The sequence below is a fragment of the Gymnodraco acuticeps genome, unplaced genomic scaffold (genome assembly GCF_902827175.1).
Source record: "Gymnodraco acuticeps unplaced genomic scaffold, fGymAcu1.1, whole genome shotgun sequence".
NCBI lineage: Eukaryota > Metazoa > Chordata > Actinopteri > Perciformes > Bathydraconidae > Gymnodraco > Gymnodraco acuticeps.
Window position 1 is genome coordinate 325,154 of NW_022990707.1, and position 18,003 is coordinate 343,156.

At 41.6% G+C, this 18,003-nt stretch overlaps 1 protein-coding gene across 3 annotated transcripts; it reads right to left on the reverse strand.

Moving 5' to 3' along the window:
- Positions 1 to 571: 571 nt before the first annotated feature.
- Positions 572 to 17,160, reverse strand: LOC117556304 (spindlin-Z-like). 3 transcript variants are annotated; one of them, XM_034231606.1, is made up of 7 exons: positions 17,009 to 17,160; positions 9,478 to 9,576; positions 8,590 to 8,643; positions 8,307 to 8,436; positions 2,737 to 2,854; positions 2,042 to 2,278; positions 574 to 1,027 (listed from the first exon to the last, which is right to left on the reverse strand). In XM_034231606.1, the coding sequence occupies exons 3-7, from the start codon at positions 8,601 to 8,603 to the stop codon at positions 828 to 830; spliced, it is 699 nt and encodes a 232-aa protein (XP_034087497.1). In that variant the 5' UTR covers positions 8,604 to 8,643; positions 9,478 to 9,576; positions 17,009 to 17,160; the 3' UTR covers positions 574 to 827. The 3 variants fall into 3 exon arrangements, with proteins under 3 accessions (XP_034087498.1, XP_034087497.1, XP_034087499.1); XM_034231608.1 differs by having other exon boundaries at positions 577 to 1,027; positions 2,042 to 2,275; XM_034231607.1 differs by lacking the exon at positions 9,478 to 9,576 and having other exon boundaries at positions 572 to 1,027; positions 17,009 to 17,138.
- Between the last annotated feature and the right edge of the window lie 843 nt (positions 17,161 to 18,003).

Sequence of the window (18,003 nt, forward strand, 5' to 3'; positions counted from 1 at the left end):
TCCGGAAGCTGACCGAGCAGACCCGAGCAGCAGTCGAGAGGAGCCGAGCGCATCCGCGAAGCACACAAAATGGCGACGTCAGAGTTCCCGTTAGCCGGCAAATCTAAATCTCTTCGGTCAAAAATAATTTCCTTTTAGCGCAATACCGCTTCAGTTGCGCCACTTATGTGACAGACAAGAATAGTCAATTCTAATGTCGAACACGTAATGTGGAGAAAGAGATGTCCTCATGGGTTGATTGTGCGTTGATCTGTTGGTAATGTGTCGGGGTTCCGGTGGGCATGTAAACAAATGCATAATGCTGAGCTATACTTTGTGGCCTCACCCGGTTGCATAGCGACACTTATTGTTTAGGTGTCTTTTAATAAGCAGGTATCATATCATTAGCTAGAACTAGCTGGATCTGATCGATATGGACATAAACGCGAGTGAAGTCTAATCTGACGGGAGAGAGAGATCAGCTGCTGCTGACGAGTCGACATGCAGCTCTGCATAATCACCTGCAGCGGTGAGCGGACAAAACACACACTTCAGGTTAGAATATCACACGTAGCTATTTTAATTACCTCTCAAACTACCTAAACTAGTTATACATGTTTAGTTTTACTGTCGGGTCACTCATTACTGGATCCGCGAGCTGCATGATACTGGCATAATAGATTGCCCGATCGTGCAACCAGCAGGTGAGGCTTCATTGCCCGAGCTAAATACTAGATGGCCCCGGGCCACCTTAGACTCAGTCCTTAATGTCGAGCCCTGGGGAGTGAAGCTCGGCTCCTCACACTTCATCCATTTTGGAATTAAAATGACGAGATGCCTGCAAAGTCTTACGAAGTTTTGAGCAGGTCGTAAACGTAGATAAGGAAGTCGTCATCAAACTTGATGAAGTAGACGGAGGGCTTGGCCTCCACCTGGTGGATGACCATGCCGGTCCGCTTGCCTCCGTCTTCCCTGGCGTACTCCACCTGTTTCCCCACCAGGCTCTCCTCCACCTCCCCAGGCTCCCGCTCCGAGGGGGCGCTGTCGTCTGCAGGCCCACACACACATTATTCATATTAACATCATCTTGCATGCTTCTGACTCTCCATGTGAAACTGGACAGATTAAAGCTTTCTGACTGAATTGATATTTCTATGCCATCTTACTTCTAAACTAAAACTAAAATGTAAACATAACATTTAAATAAATTATGTGAATGCATTAAATTGGCATAACCATTTTTAAGTTCATAATATAAAATAATACACATAGAATTATTATTTTTTACCACAGCACGCCTGCCTTTTAAGAGGAAGAAAGTAACTAAGTAGATTTACTCAAGTACTGCACTTAAAGGTGGGGGATGTAATTTTGGAGAAACCAGCTCGAGTGCGCTAGAATTTGAAAGTACACAACCGGAAAAAATCTGCCTCTGCCATCCAGTTATTTTAGCCGGGCCGGCTTGGTTAGGCCGGCTTGGTCTTGCTTTTTACAGTGCTACGGCTTCCACAGATGACATTTTTGTATGCATTTATCGTCAAAGCATTTAATATATTCATTGCTATCGGGATGTTAAGAGCATTCCATGGAATATAACAAAAAGTGTTTCTGAAATAAATGACATACCCCACCTTTAAGTAAAACATTGTCATATTTGTACTTTACTTTTTTCTTATTACTCACTACATTGATTTTACAGATTAAGTTACTTCTTCATTTGCAGATTTAGATTATCAATACAAAAAGTAAATCAACTAATACATAATCAATCATATATCATAATTAGTTAAGCTGCCCAGAAGTATATAAAGTAATTCAAAGGGTTAGGTTTAGGGTTAATGCGTCAATAATTATAACACAATAATTTAAAACATATGGATTACTTCTACTTGTAGCAGAGTACTTTTACACTGTAGTATTACTACTTTTACTTAAGTAAATCATCTGAGTATTTCTTCCACCTCTGAGGAATACTCATTCAGATATTATCCAAATGCAGGTGAAGGGCCCTCCTCTCTAAATCTCCACCTCAAACTGTGTAGAAGCAGCTTAGTGAACTCACTGGAGTCAGGCATAATGCGGAGGTCTCCCTCTTTGTAGTCCTCCAGCAGCTGGTACATGTAGAGGACTGGGTCCTTCTCGTAGGTGATGTAGAACCAGGTGGTAATGATGGGGGCCCGGGCCAGCACCATCCCCCTCCACTCCTCCTTTGGCCCCTCCTCTGTCTCGAACATGTGCTCTACAGCTCTCCCAATCATGGTGTCCGCCAGGCTGCCGTCTGAGGCACGGGACTTAGCTGCTGGGAGAACGGGAGCCGCTGTGACAAATTTCTGCTCTTTTCCTTTAGTAGGCAAAGTGAATAAAGCTCCCCCCCCCACCACCAAGAAGGACTTGAAAACAAAATGACTGGATGTGACCTGTCCGGCTCAGCTTGTCATTCAGCTTCACACTTTCATCATGCTAAGCTGGATGCCAATAAGTATATCCATAAGCAGGGGGCAATTATTGCTATATGTGTTAGCATCAATAATAAGCTAAATGTTCTGCGCCAGTTCCACTTATTTTCGGCGAGATGTGTCAACCAGTGAGGGGCCTCCAGGAAAATCCAGACATATTACACACAGACAAAGACTACAGGCAGCACTTTCAATTAGACATGTGAGAGTAAAAAGGGTATGGATAATAAACTGTTCACCGGCAACAAGAAGTGAAAAGACTGCTAAACTAGCACACTAACTGAGCAGCTTGGGGTCTTACCTAGTCTGTCGGGGAGCACCTCCAGGCCCTGAACCCTCTCGTCTTTATGGAGCTCCAGACCATAAACACAGTCGAAACCATCGTACTTTATCAGGAAGAGAGACGGGTTCACTGGCACCTGATGGACATACATTCAAATAATTAGTTCCTTGTCCCTGAGCTTCTTTCCACACACCCTATAGATCCTTTAGGTTGGTGTCTTTGCGTCAGCAGTGATAAACACTTTAAGGGTTTGGAAGCAGGTAGTCATTTTAAAGCTTCCATTACCAAATAAAGCTTTGAATGTCATATTGATCGTCATATGTTATGACGTCATCACCCTACATTACATGTATCTTTATCAATAAATGTGGACTTGCATCTCACACCGTATTTCCCTATACTGTGATCATGTGTGCACCAAAGCAGCTTCCATGCATAGCTGTGGGAACCAGGGGTCGGTCCCTGTACAACTTTAAACACCCATATGAAAAAGATCGGTTTACATTTTAATAACCAAATAAGTATGTGGACATAACCAATAACCCATAGCCAATAACAAATACATGTAACTTATTTTATTGTTGTTGTTCATTCATATCTTATTTTACCTAGTTAACATTTATTTATTTATGCATATTTTTTAATCCCTCCAGTTTTAAATATATTTTTGGTTTACTGTCCTATAGTATACATTGAAATGATTTCAAACCTGTTTTTATTCATCCTAATAATTATAAAGGTGTGCCTTGTGGAAATATTTGTTTAGCCTACAAACCGTTTGAGTTAGTTCACTTTAGTCTAAGTTATCTCAGAGTCCAACTTGGCGACTTTCTCGCTAAATCGGGCGACTTTCCAACCCCTCCGGCTACTTTTTTTTGTCAAAAGCGACTATGACAAATCCAGCTACTTTTTCTGGTGTTATTGGAGACTTTTCTGGTGTTTGGAGAATCTGACGTGATAGCACGTAATCGTTACGCAGTTACTTTCCTCAACGAGCAGCGGGTGCTGAGCCCCTCCGCCGTCCCATAGCACTCACAGGCAGCCTCGCTAAGCAGCTGCACTCGAGCATAGAGGTGGCAAAGTGACCCAAAAGAGACACACTACGCGTCCAGACCATAGGTCCAGACTGAATATTAATCGCGCATGCGCAAAGCCATTGCTGATCCCGCCCTGGCTTGCAGTGTGTCTCTTTTGGCTCACTTTGCCAGTCCCAAGCCCAGATAAAGAAGGAAGGTAGCAATTCCATCCAACATAACAATTATTTTTGATTAAATGTGACTAATGGGGATGTTGGCTTATCAGGCGCCCGCAGCTCACAGCCAAAGTGTGAGTGAGCGTGGGAGCGAGCACCGGTACCGGCGCTGTTGTTATTAGCATCTGGTGCTAGCTGCGCTAACGGATATAAGAAGAAGATGTTTCTACAATAATGTGGAGGGAGAGTCCTCTCCAGTCAGACTGAGAGGCTGATAACTACAGCTCAGGTGAGGTAAAGGACTCTGAGTGTTTAGATAGTTCACTTAGTCTAAGTTATCTCAGTGGGTTTCAAACGGTTTGGTCACCATTTATGTAAACACATATTTCCATTGGAGCCAGCCAGTGATTAGTAAAATATGCATGAATAAAAATTAAAAAAGTTAACTAGGTGAAAAAAGGTAAGATACACTTTTAAAAACTTGTTGAGAGCTAAAACTATCTTTGCTGCTGCCTCAAATAGGAGAAGGGAGAGGAGGGAGACAGGAGAGGCTGATTCAGGAGCCCAGACACACTCACAACTATAAATGAACCATAAATAAATAAATAAACAAGTTTCAGTGTTTTTTCATATTGGATATGGTATGTTATTGGTTATGGCCATGATTTTATGATTATTGAAATGTGTACAGTTCTGTTTCATATAGGTGTTCCCATAGATCTAGTCTCTTTATTTTCCCCTCAAAATGCACCAGATTGATGCATTTAACTTTTATTTAAAAATGCCCCCGGACCCCCCTAGAGGATTTGAGGTCCACCCCCACTTAAAATCACATGAATAGGTTCCTAAATACATTTACCATTGTTTTTAAATAGTAACCCATGTCCATATGTTTATTTGTGGGTGGTAGATTTAAACTATAGGGCTATCACTATGGGCCCTGCCTGTACCTGATCGCTCTGCCATGGCGTGAAGGGTCTGCTAACAAGCGACCAACTGAAAGGTTAATGTTAATGTTGTTGCACGTCACAAAGGCACGTTACCTCAAATCCCCCCGCTACCACCACCCCCCCAAGTATATTTCAGATCTGTGGGAAACACTGCTGTTACCCGTGCTACCCCTTGTCACTCCTGCAAAAAAAGCAACCTGGTCTCACCAGAATGCGTCTCCACCACGACTCCTTAACACCGCATTGCGTGGTGGAGTCACGCACTCTGCTACATTTACGTGTCTGCACCACGCAAAAAACCCCAATGTAAAGTGAATGAGGCTCCTTTGTCGTGGTGCACACCATACTTGCCAACCTCCCGATTTTCGCGGGAGACTCCCGATTTCATAGCCCTCTCCCGGTTTCCTCCCGGGGTCATATTTCTCCTGCATTTCTCCCGATTTCTGACTAAATCAGATTTACTCAGGACTGTTTCCACTCGGACTTTAATACAGCTACACCATTGTTTGGTTTCCATGGTAGCATGTCTCTTTAGTCACAGAAAACAGAACAAGAATCGACAAACATAAAACATATTTTAAATAACGTTAACTAAAGGGAACAATCTATTTAACACAGCTGAAGCTCTGGCCTTCCTTAAAAACTAACTAATTTAATAAAAATCACAGTTGCATTACACACAATGCACTGTTTTTTGAGAACAAAAATTCGTAACTAATGTAATTTTTACATTCTGACGAAAAATAAAAATTATTATGAATACAAATAAAATAAAAGAAGCCTCCCGTGAGTTACTACAAGCTATAAAGTAGATTTTAAAAACGTTTTATAGAATAAAAGCTCACTGCGGGACGTTGTAGAAATGCGTGTGTCTACCACGACAAAGGAGCCTCATTCACTTTGCATTGTTTTTTTTTGCGTGGTGCAGACACGTACATGTAGCAGAGTGCGTGACTCCACCACGCAATGCGGTGTTAAGGGCTGCAGTCAAATAGTCCATTTAGCTTAGGAACCTTCCTAACCGAGTGAAATGACCCGGAAGTCCCTCAGTGGCAGCCATGATAAGTGCCGTTCGAATTCTCTAGAATGATAGGAAAGGAGGTTTTCAAACTTCCTTTATAACCTCCTTTAGCTTAGGAACCACTGGACCTCCCTAACCGAAAGGAGAGGAGTAAATGCTGCCCCACAATGCCTTGTAGCCACAGCATTTCACGTCACACAACAGTCGGCCGTTCACAGACACAAACGATTATGACGGAGAAATTATATCATGAAAGTTACGGTGCTTATTAAGCATTTTAAAACGTATGTGGTAAGTTGCCAAAGTGCTTTGTTTTGAACGTTCATCAGTATTATAATCAAAAAGAGAAATATGAACGTTAGTTTTTACTGAAATGATCAAATAAAGTCAACATTTCACTGAGCTGTAGGGTTGCCAACTTCGGGACACATGCATGTGTCCCCCGTGCGTGTGCACGCGAAGATTTTTGGGTTTCTGGCGGATTTAGTTACTTTTTTTTGTTACTTTATTTCGGTTTTAGGGTTAGTGTTAGGTTAGGGTTATGTTATTTAATTATTTTGGGGGAGCCAGCCCCTAGGGTTCGAAAATGTTTTGGGGGGTCAAACCCCCCAAAACCCTCAAAATGCATAGAAAACTATGCATACCTATAACACATTACAAACACAATGATCTTACACCTGCATTAGGCTACTACATCACATTGTACATCAGCATGTTCAAATCGGATAGGTGGGCACTAGGGACATCTGGGCACCTCGATGTACAATTGGCTATTTTGTCCAAAATGTTAAAAAATTAAATATTTGAAAAATGGTATTAAGTAATGCAAAGTATACATGATGTGAACATGCACGGTACATCATTATTAGACTTAATGTTATCCTTCAACCAACCATTTTCCCATCAATCAGCTGACTGACTCTCTCTCACACACGTACACACACGCCACACAAACAATGATGCCGCGCCCACAGCCCACCAGGGTAAATCTCACACACACACACATACGTGCGAGCATTGTGCCTGCCCTGTCAACTGAGCGGTCCTAGCGCCCTTCGCATCCAGCACACAAACATACAGGCACGCAGCCAGACACACTGCATTGCGCGCAAACAAAAAAATATTTTTTATTTTTCCCTTTAGTCCGGGACAAACAAAGTCCCGTACGGGACACGCCCCTTTTGGCTCAAATACGGGGCGTCCCGGCTAATACGGGGCGTCCCGGCTAATACGGGGCGTCCCGGCTAATACGGGACGGTTGGCAACCCTACTGAGCTGTGTGGGGTTTGTTCAACTTCTAAAAGATGTTTGAATGGTGATATACACAGTGATAGATGTTAAAGACTAACGTTTATAATAAATACATTTGTATTGATTTTAAGATCTTTTCATAGTTCATACAATCATACGTATTGGGATCATTTGTATTAATGTGGACCGGAGGGAGAGGGTGACGAGCATAAGTTTCACTTTTTTATTTCAATTCCAACTTTGGTCATGAAGAATATGTTTCTCTGTTGTTCATAAAGCATAAAGCAACAGCATCAGAGCACGGTGCAGTCTCTAGATGAGTCCGTCGTTCTTATTAAACATCCATGTTGTAGTCCGCTGTATAGAAAACTGTAGTTTCCATAGTTCCCCCACAGCAGCAGACGCACAAAATGACGTCCGCTGGCGCATCATAAACACGTCGGATAGTGAAAGTGCATTCGGATTCTCTAAAGTACCGCAGTCTCTTCTCCTAAGTCCTTTTGAATTCTCCTATCCACTATCCCTTAACTATGGGCTCAGAACAGTCTCATAATACACACATGCACACAGAAGGATTCACACTTGTATTTCCGGATCCATACTTGTGTTTTTCAATGCACACACAAATGTATTCCGTTTCATATACATGTAAATAAAATCCAAATACAGAAAAAAGTTTTACATATGTCTTTTTGATCCTCACTTATTAGTTTCCCGTTTAAATCCCCTGAACCTGCAAACACAAACCACTCTCTGTGCACGGATCGCTGTGCATTCGTGTGTGGGTTTTTTGAGACTCCCCTGACGGTCAGCCGATTCGTACTTGTAATTTTTTCTATCTATAGCCAATCAGATGTCTCCTTCATTCTAAGCCAATCACATGAGCGCGCCCATTACTACATTACTAAAATAAGACTAAAATGCTCAGACTTTTAGTCGACTAAATCTTGACTAAAATGTTTACTGTTTTAGTCGACTAAAATAAGACTAAAATGCTCAGACTTTTAGTCGACTAAAACTTGACTAAATAAAAACAGGATGAAGGTGACTAAATATGACTAAAACTAAAAAGGAAATTTAACACAGGACTAAGACTAAAACTAAATAAAAAAATAGCTGACGAAATTAACACTAGTGCTGACACACATGGAGATACACTGGACTCTTTCCTCACCTGGTCCAGCACGGTTCCTTTCCACATCACATGCCCCCCCCTTTCCTTCCACACGTGCTGGATCCTGCAGCCCACGATGTTACGCTGCATCAGGACCTTGGAGTTGGGACTCAAACTGCTCTTGTGATTCCTTCAGGGACAAATGGAACAAACATTCAACACTGCTGTCATGTTTACTGTTCCCACTGATTGCATCTGTTGAACTCCATCATTTGGGAACAGACACATTATTTCAGATTACTAGTTTGAGTCTAATTAGTTTTACAGAAATATCTCAACTTACTTATGGGGACTCATTGGGGATAATTCATCATATTATCAGAAACACCTGCATGCCCTGAGGAGAAAAATAAATCACAGCAGATTCACCAAACACTGTTCAAAGTGACAACGTCCTGCTGTCTGTTAAAAGTTAAGTTAGAGTCATGCTGTCAAGCAGTTGTGAGCATAGGCGGAGATTAAACTGTATATGGACGTGTTCATTGACACTCAAACATCCACATTTTTGGGAAATATCAAAAAACGTGAACACACTGTGCTGTGTACAAATCAACCCAAAAGACAGTATTGCACACTGTTCAAACGCGGGCAGGGTGAGAGGTGTGTGCATGTAGCAATAGAGTGGCATAGAGTCAGCATTTTACCACTTCCCGGTACCTTGTTTCAAAATCTAAGTTTTTCCCAAATCTTTTTTGGTTGTTAGCCTGAAACAAAGTCTGTGGTAAACACAAGCTGAAGAGATTTTGTTCTACGACATAAAATACAGAGATTATTTTCAGCCATAATCCATGAAACAATTAAGAATCCCATAGCTTTTTGTAGAGGGAGCTTGCAATGCTAACTTCTGGGTCGGTCTACAAAAATACTTCATCACTGCACCACTCTATTTGGTGCATTTAACTTGGTTTCAGCAGCCAACTCAAATCGTATATGTTGTTGTGTCCTTAACCTCTGCCTCCTCTCGGTCTGCCTCCCCACATGATGATTACCCATCTTTGATAACAAAGATCACAGCCGTAGTGAATAAACTAAATCTCTGCAGGTTGATTTTAATACAAATGCCCTAAATCCAACAGAAATTGTTGGAAAACAAAGACCACATTCATGGAGTGTGTGTGAATTATGTGTTAGTGTTATGACTGTGTGTTCTGGCAGTGGGATGACCTCTGACCTGCATCAGCTGTGTCCCGGAGAGCTCTTCATTCATCAGGAGGCAGCAGGCAGCCAGGCTGCCCGACACACAGCTATAACACACACCTGTCCGCTCACACTGCAGGAGGGGAACACACACATCTCCTGTGAGGTACAACAAAATGACTACTGGCCAAAAGACATCCCCTCTACTGATGTCTGCTGGTGAAAATCAGGAACAACAACAACAACAACATCAACAGTAATTAAGACTGCGGTCGCAGATGTGCGCGCAGTGATGAGCGGGCCCTTGCGTCCGTGCGCCTGTCGGGGAGAGCAGCCGGTCGTCCCGGCGTCAAGCAGACGCGCGCGAGTCCTGGGAAATGAGCCATTTCTCATTTCTATAATTTTTGCGTCCCAGACTCCCAGGTCCTCCGGCAGCGACCCGGAAACGGATGTCGGCGCGCCGCCTCAAAGGAAAACAAATTTCTCTAAAGGCTCGTTGAGGATCGATTATCGAGGAGGCTGTCTGGAGGAGCCGTAACCGAGGATACACTGATTTAGAGGAGAGAGAAGTGTCTCTAGAGGAGCTATAACCGAGGGTACACTGAAGTATTCTCCGGAGATTAATTTCGGCCAACAGTGATGTTTAAAAGAGGCGTGACGCATGGCTGGATTTATGTCAACAAAGCACAGCTCTGCAAACTGTTTCCATTGTGAATATAAGTTATTTAAGATGATGAAATGTGCATCAGACTTTCTGCCCTTTACCGTTTGTTTACTCACTAATCACATCTCCCCTGGATGTTAGGCTATTTTTTTGCATACAACTAGTTTCATTCAGACACGATGTTTACAGTGAGAACAGCAATAATATATGTAACAGGCCTACATTACACACTTTATTTGTATGCTTTAGTAGATATCTACAAGTAAACAGTAGATATTTTTTATGAAACCATATAGTGCTTCACATAATAAAATATACAAGGGCTGTAGCCTGATATACATTATATGCTTTAGGAGCTGTATGTGTGTGTTGTACAGTCAGTAGGTGTGTGTTGTGGAGTGTATAGATGTCTGTTGTAATTGAATTTGCCGCCAGCAGAGCCGGTGTGTGTGTGGGTTAGGGGTAACCCCCTAATTAAAAAAAGTGTATAGGCCACGCCCACATTATGCATTTGTTGCGACACTTTAAATCTCAGTTCGTAGTCACCCCCAGAGTATGTGTAAAAATAAAAAATAAACATTCGTCCAACCGTTCTTGAGTTATAAATTGGTGGTGTTTTTGGCGCTCCCTATTGTCCAAAATGAAAATGCTTTGGTGTGCCTATTCCCGAAGACAGACTGAACCTATCCACCAAAATATGTGATGTTTGGATACATTGTTAATGAGTTATGAGTATTTCTTTCTAAGCCCCGCCTTTTTGCGAGTACGTTTTGATTAATGGCGGCAATATGTATCGTCTGAACATGCTAATTTTCTACGGTAATGTGTCTGACCCTCCACCGATGCTGTATACGAAGTTTGGTGTTGAAAATCTGAAAATTGAAATTTTAGTGAATATTTAACTGTTTATGTAAATTATGCTAATTAAAATGTAGGCGGAGCTTAGGGTTCCAAGAGGATTATTTGTAGAACAGGTCCACCCGGATATGTGTGCAAAATGTCATGTCATTCGGAGTTATGACTTATGACTTTGTAAATGTATTCCGAAATGGGATTTTGACAGGTGGCGCTAGTATCAATATCTCAATATGGACTAGGGCAGGGGTTCCCAACCTTTTTTCCCAAGAGCCCCCCCAAATGACTCCTGTTGGAAGTTGCGCGCCCCCCCCCCCCCCCCTGGTGCTAGCTAGCTGCGCTAACGGATATAAGGAGCTGTTTAAATGAAAATAGACGAGCGACATTTCGCCGACAACTGCGCCGAGCACTTGACTTTATGCATGAAGCCAGTCAGTGGGACATTGTACGAAAAGTCAGCACACTCAGCACGGATAGTGCGAGCAACATGATTGCAGCGTCAATGTTCGAGCATATGCCTTGAGTTGCACATAGCTCCAACGATCCATCACAGTGTCTACACACACACACACACACACACACACACACACACACACACACACACACACACACACACACACACACACACACACACACACACACACACACACACACACACACACACACACACACACACACACACACACACACACACACACACACACACACACACACACACACACACACACACACACACACACACACACACACACACACACACACACACACACACACACACACACACACACACACACACACACACACACACACACACACACACCACTTCAGGGGATATTACATTGACTTACATGTATTTCCTGGAGACTTATCCTAACCTTAACCATAACCAACACATGCCTAACCCTAACCCTAACCCTAAACCTAACCAAGTCTTCACCCTAAAATTAATGATTCCCCTTATGGGGACCTCCAATTTGTCCCCATAAGGGAGGCGAGTCCCCACACGTGACTGTGTAAACAGATTTAGGTCCCCACAAGTATAGTAATGCTAGGCCACACACACACACATCACTTCAGGGGACATTACATTGACTTACATGCATTTCCTGGAGACTTATCCTAACCTTAACCATAACCAACACATGCCTAACCCTAACCCTTACCCTAATCCTAACCAAGTCTTCACCCTAAAATGAATGATTCCCCTCATGGGGACCTCAAATGTGTCCCCATAAGGGAGGCGAGTCCCCACACGTGACTGTGTAAACAGATTTAGGTCCTCACAAGTATAGTAATGCTAGGCCACACATACATACATACATACACTGTATTATTGTATTGTATGAGAGAGGTACCAGGTTGAATTGAGGGGGATATTTTTAATGTTCAGAGGTTGTTATGTTTAATATTCATGAGAATATTTGTCATTGATAAAATGATAATAAACAAACATTTGCATAAAGCATATGTCCACTCATATGTTGATAAGAGTATTAAAAACTTGAAAAATATCCCTCTAAGGAACATTTAGAACAGATAAAAAATGTGCGATTAATTTGCGATTAATCGCGATTAACTATTTTAATCGACTGACAGCCCTAGTTATTATACAGGACCGCCCAGTGGCATCGCCTAAAGCTCTGAATGTTTTTTCTGTAATATAATACATTAACCGTGCTTTACCTGAACCTCATCATGAGAGGACGGCAGAATTGTAATTTCCCGTGTTCAGTGAATGCAACAGAGGCAAGACACCAGACCAACCAGAGAGTTGAATGGAAATAAACATCTGTCTTATTGGCTGACAGGTACCTATCCTGTGAGCTGGGACAATGTTTAAACTGTCAGTCGGACTCAAGAGTTTTTGAAGATGGACATAAGAACATTTTTTCTTAAAAAAGACGACAATTCTCAAGTGGTGGCTCACACAACAACCCCAGAGTCACCACTTGAGCCAGATAAACAAGGAATGTAAATGTCAGTAAACTTCCAAGTTATGCGAACATGTAAGCAAAGCATACATTACAGCTACGTTGACGTTACTTTGAATCGCGGGGGGTACGCTAAATCGTTAGCAAGTAGCTATAGCTAGCCAGATATATTAAATAAACACTTTGTCATACAATCTAAATGTAATGTTTTTTAGCGTTACCTGGTGATTTCAAAGAAAGCTCTCTGGGAAATGTTGACTTACTGTTCGACATGAAGCTAGAAGCTACCTTACAGTTCACAGTTGATCCGGAGTCCTGTCAGTTAAAGTGTTTCATAGTTATCTTAGCTAAGCATCAACCTAGCACTGAAATATATGGATGTTATGTGACAGTATTTCTGAGAAAAAGTCAGCTGAAATGGTGGCATAGTTGCCACTGCTTTACGTGTCGACAGCATGTTTGCATGTATTTACAGCAGTAAATGTGGCTGTTTGTTCACTGACGTTGCCATAACAACACCTGAATGTAAATGTGCAACCTCTTTTTGCGACAGATTTTTGCATTAAATTATAATTCTTCTGAATGATATTCCTATTGCCAGTGAACATTGTGAGATGGACAGCCAGAGAGAATAAACAGTTGTGAAATACTATATGACAGTAAAACAAGAATAGCCTACAGTTTAAAAGGGGAGTGATTTGTAAAATATAAGAAAAATAAAATCTGCTTACAGTTCTGTTTCATATGGGTGCTGAGTAGGGGTGTAACGGTTCACAAACATTTCGGTTCGGTACGTACCTCGGTTTTTTGGTCACGGTTCGGTTCGGTACGTTTTCGGTACAGCAGAATTTTTTTTCACAAAACAAAACATATATATATATATATATATATATATATATATATATATATTTTTTATTATTATTAAACTGTGAATAATGTATTCACTCAAATAAATACAAAATATAATAAAATAAACATTAAGGTGCAGCATTTCGATTAACTGAAATAATCTGTATTTGAACTTTACTGTAGGCTACTAGTACTCACAAAACATAAACTATTCGTTTTGGGTTTTTAATTATTATTAAACTGTGAATATTCACTCAAATAAATACAAAATATAATAAAATAAACATTAAGGTGCAGCTTTTCGATGAACTGAAATAATCTGTATTTGAACTGTACTGTACTAGTTCCTAAGCAGCCAGCTTGACATTATGACTTGCTTGTCATTGTATTTTCATGTTTTTTTAAAGACAAATTAACTTGTCCACATTGCTTGCCGAAAGGGCAGATCTGCTGGCACTAACAATGTCTCCTGCTGTGGAGAACACTCTCTCGCTAGGGACAGAGGTAGCAGATACAGCCAGGTAGCGCTTTGCTAACATGGCAACATAAGGATATTTGGCGTTTGTAATAGCTTTGGCTCGGTCTGAACTCTTTGCGAGTGGTGGAGGCTTACACGCTAGTGGGAGTTGGGTTTGCACTTCAGTCTTTTTTCTTTTGGTACCGGTGATATTCACGTTCGGGTGATGCCTTTTCATATGAGTGCAAGTTTCATGTATTGCCAGCCGCGTAACCAATTTTAGTTGAACATTGCCGACAAACAGCTTTGGTTCGGTCCACCTGTCTTTGTCCGTCATCCTTGTACGTAACTGCAAAACCAAAATGTTCCCAAACCGGAGACTTCAATGATGCTGGAGGATTTTCGAGCTCAACTTTATCTGCGTTCGCCATTAATTTTCGACAGTTCCTCAAATTACTGACTACATTTGAACGCATCCCTCTGACCAGCTCTCATAGTATGCCTCTCATCCAATGAAATGACTTGCTCGCTCTATGACGCGTTGAACCCAATGTGACCAAATTACTCTGAATGCTGCGACGCAGCACCTGAGATTACTTCCAAAAAGTTGTTCACGTTCTCATTTTTTTACGTTTAACGTTATATTCGTTCGGTACACTTCGGTACACACCTGTACCGAACCGAAGGGCCCGTACCGAATAATTTCGGTACGGGTACGTGTACCGTTACACCCCTAGTGCTGAGAGATGTATCCATAGATCTCTTCATTTTGCTCTCAAAGTGCACCAGATTGATGCTTTCAACTTCAATATTAAAAAAAATACATTTTGTAGAATTCATCTGAGTATTAAACAATTGCGTGAGTGTGAGAGTATTCAAATAAATTGGTCAGTAAGTCAGGGATGTGCAACTATATTTAACTTTTTGTTTTACATTTTTTTTTATAAATGAGTGCCCTTTTTCTCACTTGAGCTCCCGCCCCCCACAATGTCTGTGCACGTCCCTGACTGTAATGTTTTCTGCTGTAATCCTCAGAGGCTGCTCAGCAGAGATAGATAAAATGTGCAAGATAACGTTTATGTAGCATTTCTTTATTGTCGAAATGATGACATTTCATAATGGGATCAAATCAAAGTGAATGGCCTGCTGCTGCTGAATGCATGGGGCAAGTGACTGGAAAAAGTTTTAAAAGTTATTACATCGTTTCAGATAATAATAATAATAATAATAATAATAATACTACATAATAATGATAATTCATTCTATTTAGGGGCGCCTTTCAAAGCACCCAAGGACACATTACAATTCATAACATATTCCAAGGAAAGGTTTTAAGACAGTACAAAGAATGCAGTCCGGGTGATGTTTTTTTACAAATGTGTATTAACTATACAGTCATCATTTAGACTGAAAAAAAGAGCCAGCAGGTTGTGCAGGGCCAGTGGCAGCCATGTTGCCGCCTTTATACTGTACAGGCCCAGGAGGTTAAGGGATAGTGGACAACCGAGGGACTATCTAACAGCATTTCTGCGGGAAAGGCAGAGGTCTCCCCGGCAGAGAGACAGCACATCAGGCTCGGGGCCCATTCCAATAGTCCATTTAGCTTAGGAACCTTCCTAACCAAGTGAAATGACCCGGAAGTACGTCACTGGCAGCCATGATAAGTGCCGTTTCAATTCTCCAAATGAAAGGAAAGGAAGTTTCAAACTTCCTTTATAACCTCCTTTAGCTTAGGAACCACTGGACCTCCCTAACCGAAAGGAGAGGAGAAAATGCTGCCCCACAATGCATTGCAGCCGCAGCATTTGCGGTCACTCAACAGTCGGCCGTTCACGGACACAAACGATAATGGGAGAAATTATATCATGAAAGTTACGGTGCTTATTACGCATTTTAAAACGTATGTGGTAAGTTGCCAAAGTGCTTTTTTCTGAACGTTCATCAGTATTATAATCAAAAAGAGAAATATGAACGTTAGTTTTTACTGAAATGATCAAATAAAGTCAACATTGCACAGTCTTTACTGAGCTGTGTGGGGTTTGTTCAACTTTTAAAAGATGTTTGAATGGTGATATACACAGTGATAGATGTTAAGGACTAACGTTTATAATAAATACATTTGTATTTATTTTAAGATCTTTTAATAGTTCATACAATCATACGTATTGGGATCATTTGTATTAATGTGGACCGGAGGGAGAGGGTGACGAGCATAAGTTTCACTTTCCTTTTTTATTTCAATTCCAACTTTGGTCATGAAGAATATGTTTCTCTGTTGTCCACGTTCATAAAGCATAAAGCAACAGCGTCAGAGCACGGTGCAGAGTCTCTAGATGAGTTTACAGTAGTCCCTCGTTCTTATTAAACATCCATGTTGTAGTCCGCTGTATAGAAAACTGTAGTTTCCATAGTTTCCCCACAGCAGCAGACGCACATTCATGACGTCCGCTGGCGCATCATAAACACGTCGGATAGTGAAAGTGCAGTCGGATTCTCTAAAGTACCGCAGTCTCTTCTCCTAAATCCTTTTGAATTCTCCTATCCACTATCCCTTAACCCCGTGACGTTTCACTCAGAGGTCAAGGAATAGGAGTTAGGGTTAGAATTTAGGAGCTAATTTTTGGATTATCGGAACGCAACCCCAGTCTCGCTGTCTGAGGCGGGCTGCCTCCCCCGCCCCCACCCACCAGACCAACCGTCGGCGGGAGACCGCCACCGACAAAACGAGCGCTCAGTGTGTCACCTGTGGCTGTTCACCTGAGAACGGACTGCTAGCTAACAGACAGGTGCATGTTTGTTTCTGTCTTACCGTTATTATTATTTTTTAAATGGAGGTCTCAGCAGCACACTGCGGCAGGTTCTCTCCTGCTGTCTGTCCACAGAGCCCGTTTGACTTCAGGAACCAGCAGAGACGCCACAGCCATGATATCACTACAGAGAGTTAAGATACACATAACACACTACACCCATCCGGTTGAGTCTTTCACAATAAAAGCGCTAGTGACTAAGGCAATGATAAGGTAAAAATGAATATGAAGTGTTTAGCCTAGTTTAGGCGCACAAAGCCTGAGAACAGGGTAAAGCTAGGTTTGTTGTTTAACCCTAGTATCTGGTGGAATTTTTCAGTTAAAAAAGCTGCATAAAAAGATAATTATACAATTTTATGATTTGACAGACTGCGATTTCACACATTCCCAACATGGATTAACACAGGTGATAATCATACTCAGTATTCAAATAGCTGTTGGAGGCTATTCCTTGGATAACTATATTTATATCTAATTAATGTATGACTAATACCAGTTATTTAATAATTTTTGTATGTAAACTGATGCTTTTTGTGAAATTAAATGTCACATTGCATTGCCAATTTTCCAAAAGCAGAATCTACATAGGTAATAATAAATAAATATGGGAGAATACGTATTTAATGACACATTCAAAACAAACCCTGAACATAATCAGAATAAATATGGAAGGCATGGGAAAGACTTTGGTTATTCTGTGAAGTCAAACACTGAGCTTTTATTTATTGTTCACTTCCAGTCGTATTGCTGCGATAAGACACTCCTCACTCTCTCTCCCCGCCCCTCCTCTGACAAATAGTGCAACCGAGAGGAAATACAGAGACAACGTCTGGCGCAGTGCTCTGTTTGTCCCTGCTTAAAAGTTCCGCCTGCTGTTGAATGTGACAGTGGATGAGACAGGCAGACAGACAGACAGACAGACAGGCAGGCAGGCAGGCACACAGTTATAGAGAAGGACAGAGAGAGAGATACAGGCAGACAGACACACAGAGAGAAG